Here is a 22,946-nt window from a genome sequence, read left to right on the forward strand (position 1 = left end):
TGTATGATCTAACAGACTCTGTAACTTCACTTCTGCACTTATTTCTGTCAGAATAATATCACATGGATAGCAATGCAGCTTTGCTTCTCGAAGTTCATTGTACGCTGGATATAAATCTACATTTCTACATTTTGCTTGTAGTCTCAATAAAGTGTACTGGTACTTAGATAATTTCGTATCCATTATCAGGGCTAAAACGTCATCACCACTATATTTTGCAATATTTTTGCGGGAACCACTATGCTCGTTATATGCAGTTGGAATTTTTGCCGCATGGATTGGTGTACTTACAGCATTTTCCATTAGTTTAGCTGGTTCTTTTTACCAGAAGCCTTCAGACTTATCTGAGTAGCAAGAACAAGCTCAGCAGGATCAGCAGCTTCTCTGAGATGTTCAGTTTTCCTGCTCTTGGTCTTCTGAGATGGTTCAGAGAACAATTTTCTTGGATGACCAGAATGAACAATTATGAACATCCAGTCACATGTTCAACATGAAATTTATTACATGAGAGCAGCTTAAATTCTTGATCCAATGAAGTGCCATATTTTTCTTCCTATTTATTTTTAATTCGATAGCAATTCTGCTATCTTTTATTCAAATTACTGCAGAATGAACTATTTTTTTTTCTTTAGTTCTGAAGAAAAATCTTGTCGACAATTTTCACGTAATCCTAATTATGAAATAACAAACTCATGAACAGCTGTCTCATCATTATTATTTTGTAGCAAGGCTTCCATGATTTCACAGTGTAAAGAAACAGCGGTCATCTGAAATAGTAATGAATAATACTGTACGTAGGTATCTGAATTTTCGCACATTAAACAGAAAAGTGCAAGTAGCTGCAGCTGAATACGACTTTTCTGCAATCTATAGGGTCTGTTTAAACCATCGACACAAGAGTTTTCGTAACATCGAGTGACACGCACTTTATAACCCTCTTTAAATATTGAAAACTAAAATATATTAGCTTAAATTGCATTCCTCCGAGTTATCACAAATATTTACACTCTATATAAACCAATTCAAAATTTCGTGTATTCCTAATAAAACCTACCCTTTGTTATAACATTCTCAGCCATTGTTATTTCTTTATTCACGAATATGACCACGTAACACACACCACTGTCTCAAGCGCACGGCCTAGGACTGACTGGTGCGCTATCGCCTGGTTACAGTAGCTCTCTTTCAAGTCTGTAGCCACAGCTGTTAAAACATGTTATCGATGATGCAACATGAGTTTAGTGCTCACCAGGATCCCTACTATGAGTATACATTGTCAAAAGTATTGTAAAAAAAAGTTCATTTTTTCAATTTTGTCCCATTTTTTACTCAGTCTGGCCCACTGTGGGTGGGTGTGAAATGGCCGGTAGATTTTACCTGGTGCCCTCTCATTCAGGGGTAGAATCCCCTACTTGCCGTAAATCTACGACACTGTATCGCAGCTTTACTTCCTGTCTGAAGTAGGCCATGTTAAAGATATTTATCATCCTGAAAGGAGTGCCATTTCACGTTTAGCTTTTGCTGACATTTTCCTTGAACTTGAGTGCCTCGGTTTTAATGACGCATAATAGTCGGATGAGATCGTAAACAGTGGCGCAGCGCGCCGCGTCAAGATAACTCGTTGATAGCACGCACGGGGAGGGCCGGCTCGGCGGCGCGGCGTGCGGAGGTGTCGCTGCGCCGACCGCCGACCCACGCGCGCGTCCTTTGCGCCAGAGCTGCCACCACTCAGCTGAGGCCGCCAGTGTTGTGACGGCAGCCGCCACGAGCTCTGTAACGCAATTCGTTGTCCCGGCCACTCGTCCGCCAATCGCGCGCGGCCTCTAAGGCTCACATTCGCAAATCATAATATTTAAAACAAAAACAAATGCGGGGATATTAAAACAAGTCTCTCTCGTAACCTTATTAGCGGCCACAGCGAGACCCATAAATTGCGGTGCTGAGTGTTGTTCTGTGTACTTCTGACATGCGAGCCGATGGTGACAAGTGTTTGTGTTGGTGTTAACACGTCTGATATTAACACAGGTAATTAGTGCAGACACTCAAGAAGACAGTGCTTTATCAACACTAGTGACTAAAACAGGGTTAAGTGTTAATTGCCTGTTGACATTCAAGTCAGTTTATATAGAATTTTATTTTACATTTCTATTAACATTTCGCTAATACGAACTATATAATCAGTTAAACAGGTAACATTAGTTTTAATTAACTCCGTTTAGCAAATCAATACGTTGCATAAGTGTTTGTTTATTCTCTAATCAATGTAGACGCCAATTAAAATAATTTTATCACTAAATTAGCGCAAATTAATTGCGAAATTTCTAATGTTTAAAAGTCACAAGAAATTTCAGTACAGCAAAAATTAACTTTAAACAGTTAACTTAATATTAACATGCAAATAGCGGTTTCTTGTTAATATAAACAGCTGTATTTAATCAATTAAAATATATGGCATCTGTTTTAATTAACTTCAGGCTACAAAATTATTAAGTGTTGAAATATTGGTGTAGTGCCAGAACATTAGAGACTCTAATCCAGTAATTTTTCATTTTTTACTATGTAATACGCCAACAAAGACAATAACTTTATGATACTTTATCAATTAACAATTGTGATAATCGCATATAAATCACATTAAGGGCGCCGACATATGAACTATTAAGTTTATAAGATTAACTGCGCTGACAAGTAGCATTTAATCTAGAGCTGTAGGACTTGGCAGCTGAGAAAAAGTGTGTTATGAATAGCTACATGTCATTGTTTATGTTATGATACATTGCGCCAATTTTCAACGCAATAAAATATTTTTGCACTAGCTAAAAAAACTGTAAACTGTTCTTTCAATACTGAAAGACAGTACGTGGTGAATGTGTGGAGTGTTGGACTTGGACACTAATGAACCTGGCTGTGGGTCATTCCTGAAGACATAATGGTCGTCGAGGAAGACTTCACTTGAAGTGGACTCGACCTGGGGACCGCAGGAATGCTGTGCACGTGGTCGGTGCTCGTGGTGTGGTACTGCGGTGTGCTAGCGCACCACGTGGTCTCCTCTCTGCCCCCGCAGCTGGAACAACATCGTCCGGGTGAGTGAGAGAGAATGTGCGTGCTAGTGTCTTGCCCAAACTCCAGTCCAAGTGAATGAACGTAATACGCCGCGACACATGTGAGCGGGGAATTCTTATAGTGCATACAACTCGTAACCCAGTTGCATTTATTGACGTCATGCACAGGGATTGGAATGTTTGGTTCCCTAGTAAGGTCCATAAGATCATGAACTAAGTACAGAGAAAACATGCATCGTGGGAAATAATATTTGAAATTGCAAGCAGGCCAATTTTTAATTTACTTATTTCTATTAACAAAATTATATGTGTTTCATAAAACTAGACTGGCTTTTTCTGTCGCCCAACTAGTAGCATTTCTAGCTAGAGATCTAGCGGCCTGGGTTTGATTCCTGGCAGGGAAAGGAGATTTGAATCGTAAATTGCAGAAACTCCACATGTTCATTTCAGTAAATATTTTAGGAGGCACAAAAACTAATCATCTTCTAACGTGTTTGGTATTTTGAAGTGACTGTTTTCTTTAATAAAGCATAGGCCAGCAGTGACCAAAACTCGAGCTGCAGTGATTACATGCGACAGACAGCCTATGAAGTAAGGAAAAGGAGGAAAGTTACTTGGCATGAAAGCTACAACCAGTGGTGGTTCCTGTACTAACATCTTGATCAATCCCGCTGATAAAAATCTCAAGCTTTACTGTATCAGTAATGTCACTGCTGTCATCAAGAGCCAGTAAATAATATACGATTTTTCTTTCTTTAATATAATCAGGAATTTTCTAAATTCTTCTCTCGATAGTTTGTCGAGAAACTCCTAGTTCTTCAAAATTAAAAACTTCTTATGGACAAGTTATTTAAGTTATTTTAATCATTACTCTTTTAAAAAATTCTGTTCTATTAAAAGGCTTTAGAGCACGAGATATTTCAAACCACATTAGGTAGCTGACTTCCTTACATTTATTTATCTAATTTTTATCTTCCTGGTTATGATTTGAGACATGTCAATTCCTGGCGTTTAACAGTTCGTTGGCACATAATATTGAATCAGTTTTTCTACAATAGGATTATTAAATGAATAACTAATAAATAGTTACCGTCATCTAAAGATTAAGAAGATTAAAATTAAGATAAAAACTAATAATTTTATCCTTCTAGGGAGAATATCTAAAAATATCAATATTCATGCACGTATAGAAGAATTATAGAAACACATATTTAGTGGTCAGTAATAATATAGGCTATTCATAATTGAACCGTTGAGCAAAGTAGGACCTAAATATATTACATTTTGTCAGACAGAACAACAAAAACGTTCTTCTTCTCATTCTTTACGAAACCACCTCTTACTGCTTGTAGAGACAGAGTTTGTAGAGCGACATGATACCGCCACTTCTTGCCTTGTGTACGTGAATGAAACAACAATGTACAGGAAACGCCTCTTACCCGTTTGAATGTCTGTGATTACACGATATGATCACGACACCCACCTTGGTCGCCGCTGGCATAGGCCCTAATAATAAGTTCTAATGTTTGACATACATGAACTTTAATTTTTCTCTTTAATATTTTCTAGAAAATGATTTGAATTGCCTGGACATGTGGGATTTCTGCAGTTCATGAATAGTTAGATTTAATTTATTTCTTTAAAACAATTTTTAGGTGAAGAAGAAAGAGAAGGACAATTTATTTATAAGGAACTTTAAATGTATGTTTAAGCAAGAAATTGAAAACGTACATAAACATAAAAAAGGCAAAAATTACATCAATAGCATATTTAATTCTTCAAATTCCTTTAATCCTAATAAGAAAAGCAAACTGATTTTTTTTTAGTTCCTAAAAAATTCCTTACGTTCTGGATTTGTGGTGTTCTTGGAATTCCCTGTAACTTATTTCCGCGACAAAATACACACTGAGCGCTGGACGTTTGGGATTTCTGCAGTACTTGTATGAATATTACGACCATATGAAAAAGTGAATTTCAGAAAAAAAAAATATGACTTACGGAGTTTCTTCAATTCACGATTCATTTAAGGGGGGGAGGGATACCTTTCACTAGTATAACTAGTATGTTTCAACATATTTTTCCTCAAAAAATAAAAATTGCCATCCTTAATATACGCTACATGTAGCCTACATCATTAGGCAATATCAATGTTTTTAAAAATCTAATAGTTATTTTTTTAATTATGAAAAATTGTGTAATATTTTGTTCGGTCGGACAGCGTTTGCATAACTTAAAAGTACGTAAGCCCTACTTAAAATAGTTTAATGCAACTTTTACTTGCACATATAGTTCTCCCATGTGAACTATAAAATTTAAAATCTTTAATGTAGAATGGATAGTTTATTAAAAAGAAAGAATTGATTAAATTCTTAATGAAAAAGTTGTTTGAAATTTGGAAAATAAGTTATATATTTTTTCAGCTAACATGTTAGAGATAGACACTTAAACAACAATTTTAGAAAATCGACAAATTCTACTAGGCCTATCTAGGACATAAAAGCATAAATATAAAAGGTCGGTAGAAATCAAAAGCTCTCATCGCATGAAAATATTATTTTTGATTAATTATTTCCAAAATCCTTACCATAGTCAGAAAAATAAAATGTTACAAAACAATAATTCTCTCCATTTTAATAGAGCGAGCAAAAATGTGGATTTTAACAAAGACAATAGAATGGGCATAATAATTTTTAAAACAAAATATTGAGAAACATTTTTAGCCCCATTCAAGACAATGAACAGTGGCGAATCAGGAAGAATAGGGAAACAAGAAACCCTGTACCTGGAACCAGATGATGTAGCAATAGTAAAAAGGATAAGATTAGCTGCTTAGGACATAATAATATGAAGAGAAGAACAATCCCTGATAAAAGTTTCTTGGAAAGAACTACCAGATGGAAGGAGGTCTTTACGACGCCCTCAGATTCCGCTGGAATGTTCAGGTGCAAAGGGATTTGGAACGAATAAGAGGAAATAGGACATGACGGAAGACAGAGAAGCTTCAAGTAAAATTGCGATTGAGACCAAAAACCATCTGATGTTCCATGCGCCACAGTGATTTATTGATGTTAGATATGTATGTTGTAGATAGGTTTATGTTTAGGATATTAAATGTGGCTCAAAACAAGAATTGTATCAAAATTAAAATATTTCAGTAATTTATCGTGTAAATGCAATCTGTTGAATAAAGTACTACGCAAGTTTTCGTAATTAAAAAAAAATAACTACAGTGGAGCCTCAATTGTAGGCAGTTCGATTCTAGGATGGAGCACATCGACTCAGAGTTCAGCCACCTTACAGGGTTCGCAAGAACAACGTTCATTATTTCAGGTTCTCATTGTACGTCGTAATTTTACCAACAGAGAATCGAGGCAATTTTGTAAATTAGGTCGCAAGAATGGAAAAAAGTAGGTATATTTTGAAATAAATTAATTTATTGCGGTTGAATTTAAACATCTGATAAATAAATGAATAAGAATTGGACTCAATTCGTATGCGCCGTAACAGAAATGAGTGCCAGGGGCATTTTCTTGGGAGTAAAGGCAGCGAGTGCGTAGAACTGACATCCTTACCACAGTCTAGTATATACAGTCACGAAGCTCAATACTTACTAAATATGCAAACATAGACAGTTGAAATACGCATCCATAGATAGTTGCTAACCACCAGGATCGCTACTATCGCCTCATCACAGACCCTTTCCCCAGCAGACGATAAAATGTATTCTACTTTCGATATCGTATTCTTTTAAAAAAATTAACACTTTCCTTCCACTATTGAAACATGAAATACATAAGGTTTATATATTATTTATAAACTCACCTTCCTGGATCTTTCGGAAGAAGGATAACTCTGACCTCTTTTTCTTACAATATTTATAGTAACACAAACGTCTTCTTGTCCCATATTATTATTGAATTATTATATTTTAGCCATTTACAGTTATTACAACCGATAACGAACATTTCACAGTTTAGACAACTTTTTACAACAAAGCGAAATACGGCACAGTCAATGCCTTTTCGATCTAGACCAGGCCGTAATGTATGTTCGGGTTTTCTATTTCAGTGTATGGAGCTCAGTGAAATATTATATTATAACTTTATTGTGTATCATTGCTAAGTTTTATTTAGTGTAATGTATCCGTAAGTTCCGTTTACTTCTTGTTACGTAATATGTTGTAGAAATAATTACGAAACTGTATTATTTTAATGTGAAGAGAATTTTACGTGTTAACATAATCTGTTCGCATCAACATAGTTTAGAATGGAAGCTATTTTGAGGTCCAATAAAAACGAATTTATATTGTGATTTTAATTTAACACATCTACCTTCCTTAATTGCAGACAGAAAATTTACCATACCATTCCTATGAAATTAGTTACGATTGTGTTACTTCGTCTCTTAGGTAGTAGATAAATACAATAATTCAGTACTCAATTGTAGTAAATACAGACAAATAGAATGTGACGGGTGTCATACATGACATTATGTTTAATTATAATGTATAATTGCGAATATAGGAATGTAAGTTAAATATAGTAAACATAACCTGTAATTACCATATGACATAACATACATATGTAGTGGCAAGGCATTGGAGACCACTAAAATTAGACAGAAATAGGCAACTGGTACAGTAAACATAACCTATAATTTCAGCATATCTAAATATTTGTGCGGTGCAACTGAAAATTATTGAATCGTCCATAAATGAATGTACAAGAATTTCGCAATATTTAATCGAAATAAAGGCAGGTATTACACATACGAACAACGTAATTTTCACATCAAAAATAATATTATACCTTAACTCGCAAGGAATTATGTCTGAAGTGTCTCCTAATCATTGGTTTAAATTTTATTAATGCAATTACACTACATTTTTGAGAAATATATGTTACTCTTTATGCATTCCAATTAATTTATATGGTTGAAACGCCGCCCTTCGTGATCGGGTTAAGCGAGTCACATGGTCTGCCTAACGGCCTGTATTAGATCACGATGGCAGTGACACAGTCTATTGTTCCTAATACTCACAGCGCTCCAAGCGGCTAGCAACTATCGCGAGAAATGCAAAAAATCACCCCAAGCTTCGTAGACTGTGTCCTTACTGTCAGTAATGACGATTGTTTGTGCAAGTGGGAGTCTTAATCATACGCAACGCCGTGGGCTTCCATGGCCTGTAATGAAGATAACCTTTAAAATTAAATATACATTTACAATTAAAGAAATTACATGCCAATTACTACTGTTTGAGATAACATAGCACTAAACAAGACATGAATATTTTCTGTTCCCAAGGGAGATAATTATATCAGTTACCGGACTCATCCGCCTCCTACTGAACCGCATCGATGGCATATAACTATTACATAAAATTTCATTGTTGTGTACTTTTGATTTTGTACATGTAAGCAAAGTAGGTTTGGAGAATAATATATTTCTTTTCGCTAACATTTCGTGTTACAAGACTTCGTCTTCTGCAATGAAAATATCTTGGAATTGCGTATCATAGCCGGAAATTTCGTCCAGTGAGAGAAGAACCTCAAAGATCATATCAGATGACACATATCCTTTTAACTCACATCTGTTTCAGCTTTTTAAGAAATTCCACTCATTCTGTATGAACACGTACACAAGGTCTGACGTACAAAAGAGGGTCAATAATGACAGCTGTATCCAGAATCTCTTCTTTTTTAGTCATTATCTTGAAATTTCTTTACTCAGAAACGAATGTTTTTTTTTTTTTTTTTTTTTAGAAAATTGGCTTTGTATTTTATCATGTAATATCAACATAGAAATATATTCTTATGTAGATCCCGCTCTATTTTTCCTTCGTTTTGCTTGTTTCTTGCTTTCCCTGTCCATTTATACATCAAGTGTTATAAACAGACTTAGGATCCGAGACAAATTAAGAATGAAGTGAAGTTACAGTGCAACGAAGTACAGATGGAGTGAGGTGGTGCGTTGAGTTTTGTTTACCTGTGCGTCAGTGTACAATCCAGTTCGTGATCAAAGGTACAGTATTCTTCCGTCTCTCCCTACGAAACGAACTCAGGCCATCACAGTGCATTTTGAATTCATAGTGAACAGTTTTTACGAACTAGTTGCAAATATGTACATGGTTCATTGTAACAACGTTGCGTAACGCGCTCAACGTCGCCGAGGACATGAAAACTTGTGAGGTATGTATGGGCTATTCCATATGAAATCGATCAGTAAAAAACCTCGCATTTTTTAATACTCTATTTTTTTCCCTATTGATACAAGGTCCTGAGGACAGTGCATTTAAAAAAATATACTATCGAAAGTCAAACGGTTTTCATACTATTGAGCGACAAATTTAGCGTATTTTATAAAAACAAGCCTCTTTCAGCGCTCAGAACTCTGGAACTATTTACTGCAGAACATTGAACTGGAGCTCACTTTGAAGCTGACATTTGGTAGGTTATGATAAGAAGTAATCCTTATTTTTATTATATACAGAGACAGATAATTTGATTTTACTTACTTCTAGGCTTTTTGCCCATTTGTAAAAATGTAAAAAAAAAAAAAAAAATTGAGAAAAAACCTTGCATTATTAAGAGGGATTCGGCATTGTTTGCTTATTGGCTTGGCAATAAGTTTCGAGGGTATTAAATAAATTATTTTCATACGCCTGGACTTGAACGGCGCAGTACAGCACGCACTGGCCGAGAGCTGAAGATTAGCGAGCGTTGTGCGTCATTTTACTCCTGTGTTTATGAAAACTTGTGATGAAGCTAGCCCAGCTATGTGCTACTAGACGAAACATCACGTGTTTGTCTCCTGGCCTTGCTTGTCTCGGCTAAATCCCGCCTCTCAGTCAGCTGGTTACTTCACGCTCGTACTATTTATTTTCTTTATTTGATATTTTCAATACTTTCTTATCAACGGTGCACCAGTAAAAAAATGTGTTTATTTGTACTTTCAATGCAGAATCTAACCATATATTTTAAAAATATTTTTTCGTGGGCAAAGGCGTCTTAATGAAGAAAAATCTAAATTTCTCCAATTCTATAAAAAGTAAGAAAAACTGTTTACATGTCAATATAAACTTTAATTTCTCAGCATCAAAATAAACCATGATTTTGATCATTGGGTGAAAAGGTTTCGAAGCCACAACAGATTAAAAAGTTGCTAATTTTATGAAAATACGATAAATTTAAATATTTTTAATTTAAACACTATGTAGTTCTGATGCCTCAAACTTTGCACAAAGCATTGTGTCACAGTTGTCAACAGACAGAAAAAGTTTCATTGTATTTAAAAATTGCAAGGTCAATTTTCTTTGTATTTCGGTCGATTTGAGATGGAATAGCCCGTATGTAAAAAGAACGTTATGAACAATTTTTTGGTTTTACGTTAATAAACGATTATTAATCATTATTTCTTCATCGACTCATTTCCTTCATGTATGAAAATATATATAGTGTTAATATTGAGATAAAGTAAGTAACACATTTTGTGAAATGATTGATCTTAAACAATTTTTTTAGATCTCCTGATTTTGTTGATAGCAACCTTTTTACAAAACACCGTCGATATTATAATACAGTTCAATCTTTACCTCGCACATGTTCTTCTCTTGCGTTCTGCGTCTTCGTGCGCTTGGTTTATCTTATGTAGTGTAAATTAACATTACCCATCTGATGCAGTCTACCATCCTGTTGAAACGAGCCACCCACTTATTTCTGAGCCTTCTTATTTGTGTATTTATACTTTAAACTTAAGTTCGTTTCTAAAACTTCCACTTGTTTCTTAATGTAGATCTTAAGAGAAGCACTTTAATACTTTCTACACTTTCTTAAGCTGATTTCCGGAAAAGAAACAAGACCAAAAATAAGGTCATTAGTCCGTGAGAATCTGTGTATGCACGAGTCCAATCCAATAGATCTGATTTGATCATCGGTGCAGTTTCGAGATGGCGAGGAGCGCTCGTGATCGGTGGCTTTGCCCGTGCGTGGATTCCAGTCCCGCTTGCAATGTTGCATGAATGGGATATTTTCGAAATTTTCCTCAGCTATGAGACGAATGTCAGGTAACCTTATGAGTAGTCTTCGGATTTATCTCGCCAAATACCATCTCGCTATCACCAATTCCACCGAAACAAAATAACAGCGCAGTTGATATTGACTCCTTATACGCGTATAGTCTGTTTAGAAACAACTTCTATATGATTCATACGGCTTAGTCGAAATTGAAGATTCTTCATGAAACATCATAAAGGCTTATTGCACAGATTGGTGACTTCAGTTGGGTCAAATATAGTTAGAGTGACCAGACGTCCTCTTTTGTCCGGACATCTCTTCCTTTTTAGGCCTTTGTCCGGGGTCCGGGCAGATTTTTAAAAAATCAAGAAATGTCCTCATTTCGTAACTTGTATGCCTGATATTTTGAAATTATCTGATTTGACGCCTTTTTTAAGTAATTTCCCTGCAGGTGGCAGCAGCATCGACGGAATATACTCTTTGCCAACGATATTAACTGTCTTTGCCCCTCCTTGTATTACAAAGTAATATTAAATTCACATTTTGTTCTACCTTTTATGTATTTTGATAATAATAATTATAGTTCCTTTACCTTTCATATTATGTAGCTAACTGTAAAATCATTTTAAATTATTAAGCTTTGTCGTATATAAGAATGCTTTAATAAAATAGATATCGACATAATTTTAAGTATAATATAGGCCTAAGCCTAAATCTATATACATATGTTCTGTCCTCTTTAATAATTACAGTTCCCTTGACTTTCATATGTAGCTAACTGTAAAATCATTTTTATTAAGTTTTATCATAATTATTTCGTAGTAAAGTAGATACTAAGATACTTTTAGGTATGATTATAAACCTAAATCTGTGCTGTAAATATGTGTAATAAAATAGATATTGACGTAATTTAAAGTATAATTATAGGCCAAAGCCTACATCTAAGTACATAATTTCCGTCCTCTTTTTTCGAACAATGTTCTCCTTTTTTAAACTTTGTGTCCTCTTTCATATCGATGTGAATCTGGTCACCCTAAATATAGTAATCTCTTATTCTCTTAATTCGATCTGAAGAAATTAGCTTACCAATAGTGGTTATAAAATTCAAGTTAAGAATTTAATAATATCTTAACGAGTCGCAACCCGCATGCGTCGGTTCAGAAAAACCAAGGCTTAAAAGTGCTTAGTGATTGACTGTAGTCCATCTTGGTGTCTGTGTGTGATACTAAGATACTTATATTTTCGGCTTTCCTTAAAACCTACCGATTCTCGTTAATGGAAAATTGCATTCCGGAGCTATAAAAGTTGTCAGCCTCTGAGCTCACAAAGTTTGGCTTGATGAAAAATGTCGTAACGTTTCTCACTGTGGTAAAATATTGTATTTGAGATTAATACAAAACAAATTAATCAGTAATACGTTCTCCTACATTATATCTGACTCCCTGCCAACGATGAGGTAGTTTTTCGATTCCGTGTCTGAAAAAAAAATCTGCTGGTTTGGAGTTAAAGAAGTCGTCACTCCAAATTTGTGAAGCATCTCCGTTGTCAAAGGAGTTCCCTTGAAGATTTTTGGATACAGAACTGAAAAAGTGAAATCTAAGGTCACAAGATAGGGAGAATATGGAGAATGTGGAATCTCCTCCCAACCAAGCTCTTGAATAGCTGCTTTTGTGCGGATGTGCATTATCGTGTTGCAGCAGCACTTGATGCAATCTTCCCGGTCGGTCCTATTTCTTCGGTTGCGGCCGCAAGGCGTCTGAATTTTTGGCACTTGCGGTTACATTCCTGGAAAGGAGTTCGTATTACACGATGCCTTCTTTATCACATCAGCTTCATAACATCACTTTTGTGGATAGATACTAACTTTTATACGGAGTGTTATGTGTTGAAACGTCAAAACCGTCTTCCTGCAGTGCTTTCTCCGATGGCTTCTCCCCGTACACGGCAAAAATGTTTCGAGCCGCCTCCGCTGCCCTTGCTTCTCTATTAAAATCAAACAGAAGAATATGTCGGAAGTATTTTTTTTCACTTGACACTTCATCTTTTTATCCCACAAATAGCATAAACTTTCTTCATATCCGCAAAATTCAAGACGTATTTCCAAGCACAACACTCCATCAACCTAATATATGCCATCAGCCATGAGATTATTTGTAAGATCGAGACATCACGTATACCTCTGAGATTTATTTTCCTACCAAATTCTCCTGTTGTTAAATTCAGAGAGAAGAATAATTCATACTTTATCATTCTCACTTATGGATAAGTTTACCCATTTTACACACATTAATGATTCCGTTGTTAACACGGACGATTCGGACAATAATTCGTCTCCCGCTTTCGTAACGAATGCCGTTCTGAACAAGGAGAACAATACGATGTCATTGGCAATGTTTTCATATTGTTTAGCGCCATTTGAATACATTATCGTATTGACAAACACGAACAGGAACAGAGCTTTGTATGGATGGATATTGCATCTCTCTTACAACACAGATAATAGCGATCCAATGTACCTCTCAACAGGACCTTGTATTGTAGAGTCATCGGGTGAAGACATTCAGCAATAGGGATGGCCAAACCGATGTCTTGCTGCCAAGGAAGATCGCAAACGGAAGAAGCAGGTTTTCAAATGTAGATTTTAACATTCTTCGGTTGTCGCAGATAGTTGGCCATTTTTCCGAAAAGAATTCCTTTTTAAACGGTGCTCTCCTCAGGTTCCTTGATTACGCTATAGTGTAATTGAAGCTTATGAACCAAGGACACCGACAGCTGCATGAAAGACAACGTAGACTTGTACGCACGAAGCCCTATATTCCAATCTCCGATCTTCCCTTTGTTTACAAATTAGCTTTCTACTGTCCAATAATGTAAAGTCTTTATAGGCTACAGTCTGATTCAAGAATGACTTTACAAACTTGTAACCAATTATCTAAGTCTTCTGACAACTTTTTAAACCCTTTCAAAGTCGTAAATTCGTTTTTTAATCAGTGTGTATGTTCTTCCATTGTTCACATTGGCTACTTTAAACAAGTTCATCATGTATAATCAACATGAGTCACGTAGTTTTATGTACATTAAGAAATATAAAAAGGTGAAATTGAAAAAGGGTATCAACTTTAATAATAATAATAATAATAATAATAATAATAATAATAATAATAATAATAATAATCTGCTTTAGCTAAGCTTAGTCATCCATTCTTGATACATGTTTCTTCCAAGCCTTCTGATATTGTTCGATGATGTTTTTCAATTGGTTATTTTACGATGCTTTTTCAATTGCTATGGTTATATAGCGTCTGAATGAGATGAAGGTGATAATTCCAGCGAAATGCGTCCATGATCCTACTCCGAAAGTTACTCAGCATTTGCTCTAAATTGGTTGAGGGAAAACTCCGTAAAAAAACCTCAACCAGGTAACTTGTCTCAGCCAGGATTTGAACCCAGGGCCGCTCGTTTCACGGCCAGGCATGCTAACCGTTACTCCACAGCGGTGGACTCGGTCGTTGATATAACTTCCATTTCGTTCCTAATAATATCTACTTTTTCTAACTTTGTCTTGGTTTTGTGTAATCTTACACTCTGCGAAGATATTTTATTTCGTTTGTTTGTATTCTGTTGATGTCTCTTTGTGATAGTAGCCAGGATTCGCATCTTAAACAGGGTGTTTCAAAAGTAATAGTCGGAACTTTAAGGATGAAAATTACACAGATATGAGCAAAAAAAGTCTCAGTCAACTGGCTCCGCAAATCGTTTGCGAGATAGTGCAGTTATTCTGTTAAGATCACCTCGTACTCCATACGAGAAGCTCCCATATTATCTGCCCTTTTTGAATGTGCGTCTGTCAGGCTCCCATCTGTAGGGAAAACTTCCTGGTAAAAGCGTGTAGCCCCGAGTGTATTGTCGTTAATTTTTCCATACCTGAAGTGCTCTCTTCGTTGCCGCAACCTCTTTCCATTTTGAGTAAATCGACTGTAAAGAACATCAAAATGGAGCTGCTATAGTTAATTTTACTTAGTTTGCAATTTGCTATTTATTTATCATTAATTTTTGCCAATTATATTTTGTTTGTGATTACGATTTATCAGATAATATAAATTATCGTATCATTTTCTTATTGTATCTTGTTTATATTTCATGTCCAAGCACTGTATCTGCGTATTGGAAATTAAATATACTACAACTACTACTACTACTACTACAACTACTACTACTACTACTACTACTACTACTACTACTACCACTACCACTACCACTACCACCACCACCACCACGACTACCACCACTACCACCACTACCACCACCACTACTACTACTACTACTACTACTACTACTACTACTACACCCTGCCGGCCAGATTAGTAAACATAGGTATATTGACGAGGTCAAGTTGTACACTTCTGAACTACTCTTCATTCATCATTCATTCGTTCATTCATAGTTTTATGCCTAAGAGTAGGTATTTCATTGCAAACCCAGCATTCTTTAATCTTCCCTTTTCTGTCTTCCTCTTAGTAACCGCATACGATCTCTATACTCTACATCTTAATGTTGTGTATCATCCGATATTTTCTTTTACCCCAAACTTTTCTCCCATTCGCCATTCCTTCCAACGCATCCTTGAGTAGATAGTTTCTTCTTGGGCAATGATCCAGCCAATTCCTTTCTCTGATCAGTTTCAGTATTATTCTTTCTTCACCCACTCTTTCTCGCAGAACTTCATTTCTTATTCTCTCTGTCCATTTCACATGCTCCAATTTTCTCCATATCCACATTTCAAGGTTGCGGGTTCGATCCCGGGCCAGGTCGATGGCATTTAAGTGTGTTTAAATGCTACAGGGTCATGTCAGTAGATTTACTGGCATGTAAAAGAACTCCTGCGGGACAAAATTCCGGCACATCCGGCGACGCTGATACAACCTCTGCAGTTGCGAGCGTCGTTAAATAAAACATCACATTTTTCCACATTTCATATGCTTCCAGTCGCGTCTCTTCACTGCGTCGTAATGTCCATGTTTCATGAATGATGCCTTATTTGTGTCACTTACGAGCTTCAAACTTGTTTTCGAATACTTGAATAAACAAACAAAATAATATTGTACTTTTCGTAGTCATTGCCATGACTATTAAGAACATCTTTTGACGTGACTGCTCTTTATTAAGCTGAAAACGGTAAAACGTCACATTTGATGTGTAACGGCAATCAGTGATACGAGATAATATTAGATGGTAGCACATGTGCTCTTGGGTAAGTCTAGCATCTGTTGGAGATTTCTGGAATTTCGTGTTTACATTGAAGTTGCAGTAGTGTTCACAAATTCCGGAAGAGAATTCTTGCTCATGTAATAGTTCAAGTAATTCCTGGAGGAAGAAGTACAAACGGGATGGGGGCAAAGTCAATATTTTATCACAGTCTAATATCTACAGTCACGAAGCTCAATACGTAGTAAATATGTATCCATAGATAGTTGCTAACCACTAGGATCGCTAATATCGCCTCATTACAGACAATGCGAAATAGTACCGGCACAGCCTATTGTTCCTAGCACCCTCACAACTCAAGCTTCGTGACTGTATATACTAGATTGTGATTTTATGTCTTGCAGTTCTTTTATTATATCTCTGTCGGTGAGTGATCGGTAAATTTAAAGTGTCTTATCTTGGTCGTTGGGGTCAGAGGATTAAAAAGCATTGCAAAATTTCTACTCTCTTCCTCCTCACCGCAAACTGTGAAATACTGTAACAGAAAGCAATGATGTCATGCATTAATAGGATAACAGCACATCCGCAGTATTTTTGCTACCGGACATAAACAAGCAATGAGTGGGATTTAAAATTCTGTGCCATTTTTTTTCTTCGTTTATTGCAGTCTTTGGCCCATTCCATACTGCTCTGTAGAGAATTATGGTTTGAGTTCGGATTTCTGTCACATCATATTTTTACCCTGGTCTCTTTTTACAAACAAAAGTTAAAGTAAGGACATTGTTAGCTTTTCTGAACATGATGACACGGTTTTTATTAATCTATAAATGCCTTATATATTAGAATATTTTAGTGTAACGTCACATTTGACAAAAAATTGCATAAAACCACATTTTTGGTCATTTAACATGAACTGCTGCCAGAAAGTCAAAAGGAAGATAGCAATGGCAAAGGAAGCTTTTAATAGAAGAAGGTACATATTCTGCGGACCTCTGGAAAAAGAACTAAGGAAGAGATTAGTGTCCTTTGTGTGTGGAGTGTAGCATTGTATGGAGCAGAAATGTGGACATTACGACATGTGGATATGGGAAAGAATAGAGCGTGTGAAGTGGACAGACAAAATAAGAAATGAAGGATGAAGAAAGAATTATGCTGAAACTGATCAGGAAGAGAAAAAGGTATCTGGATCACTGGCAAAGAAGAAACTGCCTACTGAAGGATGAAGTGAAAGGAATGGTGAACGGGAGAAGAGTTCGGGGCAGAAGAAGATATCAGTGATAATCGATTAACATATAGAGATCATATGCGGAAAGTATTGGAGAATGCTGGGTTTGCAGTGAAAGATCATTACGATATATAGCCTTGAACAACGAGCATTTATTTACAACTTTGTGAAATACGAATCTTGGAGAACAGTTGTATCAAACTTCCGTCAGTCATTCCCTCATTCGCCAGAACCTTCTAAAGCAATGATTTACAATTTAGTGAATACATTTCGTACAACTGGATAACAAACGAACATGTGTGAAGCATGTTCTCACTGAGGAGATGTTAGATAAAATTGGCCATCGACTAGAGAGAAGTCCTACGACATCATTTCGCCGTGTAGCTCACCAGGTAGGGATGTCACAGTCTTCAGTGATAAGAGGTACGAAACAATTAAAATTTAAATCTTACAAAATTCGTATAGTTCAGAGTTTAACACAACCCGATTACCAGAGCAGACTTAGGTTTTTCATGTGGTTCCAACAGTCAGTGTATGATGGACTACTTAACCTTACTTTAATTTTTTTATAGTGTCGAAGCATGGTTCCACCTCAGTGGTTACTGAAACTCAAAACAATCGTTACTGGGACAGGGAAAATCCACGCTGTTTTCATGAACAACCGCCACATAACATAGAAATAGGGGTATGGTGTGCCAGATATCACAAGGACGTCATTTCGAACATGAATTGTGAATTCTGTAAGTACATTATTACGCAATACTAACTGCAAAAGCGCGTAACGAATCCTCCGCATATTGTAGCGTCATTACCAGGGAACGGATTTATATGGACTAAAAATATATGAAATATGTAAATATATATGTAGTTATTTTTACCAAAATATGGAATTAAATATGGATTTTTACCAAAATATGGAATTAAATATGGACTTAAAATTATAAAAAAATGACTATGTACGTTAAATATTGGTACATTTTAATCAAACTAAACAAAAAATATAATGGACGTACCTTATCTTCCAATGTAGTTTCAACAAAACACAATTTTTATTGTCTGTTACCATAACAATAGGTTACAAACATTTCTTTCAAGTGCTGAAAAGTGAATCTTCTTCTATTGTCTCTGAGGATAGATTTATACTGACTAAAAGAGCGTTCGACGTCACAAGAAGTAACTGGTACATAATTCAATTTCACAATGTCTGCTGGGGATAAGTCCAAGTTAATCTTCACTGTTGATTCACCACTCATCACAGCAACAACCTTTTGTAGTTCTTCATATCCAGGGTTTTTTGAAAGTACAGTGTCCACCTTAGCTCTTACTGCATCTGCAACTTTACCTCTACCACGATTCAGTTGTTCCACAGTACTATTTATAATTTCAAAACTTTCAGATAGTGAAAGGTGCCTATTTTGGAGACTTTTGAGCGTTTTTATGATGCATGAAAATGTATGCTGAATGTGAGCTAAGTCATTCTTCACACTTATGTCACAGGTAACTGTTTTCGCAGTATCAATTGAGACTGCATCTTCAGAGTCCAATGCAAGGAGAACATTGTTAATAGAGTCTATATGTTCGGCATAATATTCAACTGCTTCTAGCCATGTACCCCATCTAGTTAAAATTGGCTTTGGTGGCAATGGAATTTCAGGGTACATTTCTTTCAACACGTTAACTCTACTGGGAGCTTTGAGAAATACTTTTTTCACTGATGAAATCAACAAATCTACTTTAGGGAAATTGTCTCTGACCACTTCTGCCACACGATGAAATGCATGCGCCACACAAGTAAAATGAGTCAATTTAGGATATACAACAGATAATGCTTGTCCAGCTTTGACCATATAAGGGGCAGCATCGCTAATAAAGAATAACACATTATCGTACATAATACCCTTTGGCCACAGGATACCCATAGCTTCGTTGAACAGTTTAACTATAGTTTTGTTATTGCACTTTTCTAGAACATCACAATGTAAAAGAATTCGTTCAGAATATTGTTCACTTAACAAACCGATAACTACATTACCAACAAGTCTACCTTCTTTGTCGGGAGTCTCATCAATGGAAACCCAAATTGAACTATCTTTAATTTCATCTCTTATCTTCTGTATTGTCTCATCGTAGATGGATGGAGCATACGTCTTCCTAAGTGTTGACTCATCCGGGATTGTATGTTGAGTATATTTTTCAAGGAATTCCCTGAAGACCTTATTCTTTAGTTTGTAGAGAGGAATATCAGCAGAGATGAGAGAACGGCACAGGTCGATGTTAAACTCAGATCTTACATTCGATGTTGTTGGTTGTGTTAAAAACAATTGTCTCTGCTTGGAATTTAGTTGTTTGTTGGCCTGATGTTTACTAGTTGTAATGTGTTGTTGCACCAGGAACTTTTGTGTAGATGATACTGCACACTGACACAAATTACAAAATAATATTTTATTGTCAGTTGATAAACCATCTTCTTTAAATTCTGAAATGTAACTTGTTAGTTTTGATTTTAAATTGACTGAATGACGTACTTTTGGCATATTTACCGTCTTTATAGTATGATTTACAAAACTGAACCTATGTGTACTCTGACTGGCATTTAACTGTTGAGCTGCACAACTGAAGTCTGTTAAAAATTTTAAATTAAATTAATACAGTTTTGTAACTTACTTTCCCATTGTTGATAGGACTGCTAATTTTCAAATAACTCTGATGTTAAAGGGATTACTGAACATGTGTTTAAATCTCTATTGTTGAAATGTATTTTTAAAAGTTAATGGAATTTTGTTTTGTTTTATTGTTAAACCTAATATAATATGGACTGTTTTATATGAAATATGGAAAATATATGGAAATTAACGAAAATATGTACTAAACTCTAAAATATGGAAAAATATGGAAAATAAAAGTAGGATTTTTCAACCCTACACATTGTGAAACATAAAGATAATGCAAAATATAAATTATATTAGCTTTATAAGTAAATATGTATTTACATATAAATCCTTTCCCTGGTCATTACTATAGCATTAGGCATTTATTTTAATTAAAATAGGCAGGCATATAGGCACTAAAAATAGTAAAAATAGGCAGTGAAATAGGCATTTATTATTCATGGAAACAGACTAAAAATAGACAAATACTCAATCAACTATCCCATACGGTACTCACTTTCCTTGGTTACAGGTCACATCAAGATGCTTTTAAATTGGCAACTGTCACAGTGAGCCGCCTGTCAGAGAGAACGTTTTTCATGATGGAAAAAGATCTTTCTACTTTTACAGAAGTGATTGGCGCAAACTTAAAACAACTTATGTCAGAAGGACTGCCTCTACTTTCTTTCAGAGATCGGGAAAAACTGACGGTGTATTGTCTCAAAAAGAGGGTGTGAGAAGGGATTAGAGACTTCAAAGTACGCGTGACGTGTGCGTGCAAGCGACAAGAGTAACGGGACCTGGAGACTTGCTTTTAATACTTCCCTCATCCCCTTTCTTTCGCTGGTAAACCCCGAAGTGACCTGAGCGCTGAGGGTTATACTGTTCAAACATCTTTGTTAAGTGACATAAAAGATGGAATCGGTAGGGGAGAAAAGTTTACGACTTCTTAGAAACATATGTATTGCTGGAGAATAAGATACTCAGCAAATATTTGTGTGAGGTGAATATATATTTTTAATTTGTACAAACGTTTGTTTTTATTTTTTTGACATAATTTATATGCGGTTTATTTTAGATGCATTAAAATATAGAAAATGTGCAATAACGACATAAGAAGGCTAAAAAAAGGCATTTAACCTTAAAATGGGCAACGGGAGGGCCTATCGTCCCCAAATGTGTGGAAACGTGTTTATCTCTAATAGTTCTTTCATACATAGACTCCGTTTAAAAAAGGCATTTTGCCTAACATCCGGACTCAAGTCATTATGTATGAATCAGCCGCCGTGAGTGCTGTTAAAAGTTCTATCCATGGCTGGATCACTCTGTATCTATTCTGTCTGTTAATCAATCCATCCATCCACCTACCATGTTGCGTTCTGCGTTATTGTTGATGCATTCTACAAGCCATTAAATCAACTTAAGATTATAGCTAATAAAAGTACTTTAATGTATGCATTGGATACCCCTGAAGCTTGGAATAAGAGATACAAACGTGTTCCATCAGGTTTTGGTTATAGAATCGGCTTGTGCTGAAGTAATGACGACATCCAGATTTTGGAGCTGGTCCAGTGTCGCGTTCCCCAGCATCACAAAGAGGAGGATGACAAATTGGTGCAGCGTGAAATCTGAATTGCAGTCTGGAACAAATATTTTCGAAGCCCGTGGACGGCGCCACAGCCACAGAGCGTCAAACCGCAAGACTCGACCTCTAGAGAGAGATGAAAACACAGGCCCCTCTGTTCGAAGCCAGGGAAGTGGACACTCGTGTACAATGATAGCAACGACCTGCTTAGAGTCAAACGTCTTTCACTGTCTATGTAAAAAGTACTTCAAATTTATTTTCACTTTCTGAGACATTTGTTTGAGTTTGACATTTCATTTTTCGCTCCTTCAGGCAATTACAACCATAAACTATAGATAGACACATGGTGGGACTCTCGTGATATGAGTCTCTGCGTGAGGCAACCCCAAGTTTGACATAAACAGCAGATAAACATATCGCTGAAGGATGGATTGGAAGTCACTACCGTGAATTTAAGCTCCGCCTTTGGCGCTATCTATAACCGATCGGGTTTGTACAGAATATAATAAACACAATTCAATTATTACTTGAGAAAATGTCGATTATCCTGCCAATTCCTATTACAGATATTTCATACTATAAAAATATGTAATTATGAGCGAAACAATATTTTTAAATTTCAGCTTAAAATAGTCATCCTCTTTCACCTAAACGACAGACGGAAATGTAGCGGGATCAGTTTCAAAGACTTCCACAGACATTATTTATTTGCTCAGTGTCGTCGTAAGCACTCTGTTCCACATTGTAAAATTGATATTCTTCCTCCTTTCCAAAACAACTTAATCTGCAAGCCATGTCCTTTGCTTCTCCTTTGTCATTTACAGCGCTTTGTTTATGGAGGATAAGTACTTCTACCAAAGTACACTGAAATTATGTATCTTATATCGTATTTTGTTTGCCCTGTATTCTCTTGAGCGGTTTTATTCCAAGAGCATAAATGGAGATTTATCTCATTTCCACATACATTTGTGTCCCTTTTTTTCGTTTTCCCTGTTTTAACTTAAGCGGTTTTCCAGGCGAGTAGGTAGAGTTCTATCTCCTTCTTCTGGAACTGTATTTTTTGTCCTGTGTTATTTTAAGCTGTTTTCCAGGCGAGTAGTTGGAGTTTTATCTGCTTCCTGCGGGAACTGTCTCTTGTATTTTTCTCCTCTGTTATCTTACTCGGTTTTCCAGGCGAGTAGGTGCGGTTTTATCTCCTTTCTACTGGGT

The 22,946-nt window shown here is 36.0% G+C and overlaps 1 protein-coding gene across 1 annotated transcript in view; it reads left to right on the plus strand.

The window, feature by feature from the left end:
* Positions 1 to 1,727: 1,727 nt before the first annotated feature.
* Positions 1,728 to 22,946, plus strand: part of LOC138712033 (A disintegrin and metalloproteinase with thrombospondin motifs 7-like) — a 453,002-nt gene continuing 431,783 nt past the window's right edge. The window contains exon 1 of the mRNA XM_069843422.1: positions 1,728 to 3,083. Coding sequence (XP_069699523.1) covers positions 2,984 to 3,083 — 100 coding nt within the window. The 5' untranslated portion in view covers positions 1,728 to 2,983. The remainder of the gene's footprint in view (positions 3,084 to 22,946) is intronic.

This window comes from Periplaneta americana, chromosome 13 (genome assembly GCF_040183065.1).
Source record: "Periplaneta americana isolate PAMFEO1 chromosome 13, P.americana_PAMFEO1_priV1, whole genome shotgun sequence".
NCBI classification, from domain to species: domain Eukaryota; kingdom Metazoa; phylum Arthropoda; class Insecta; order Blattodea; family Blattidae; genus Periplaneta; species Periplaneta americana.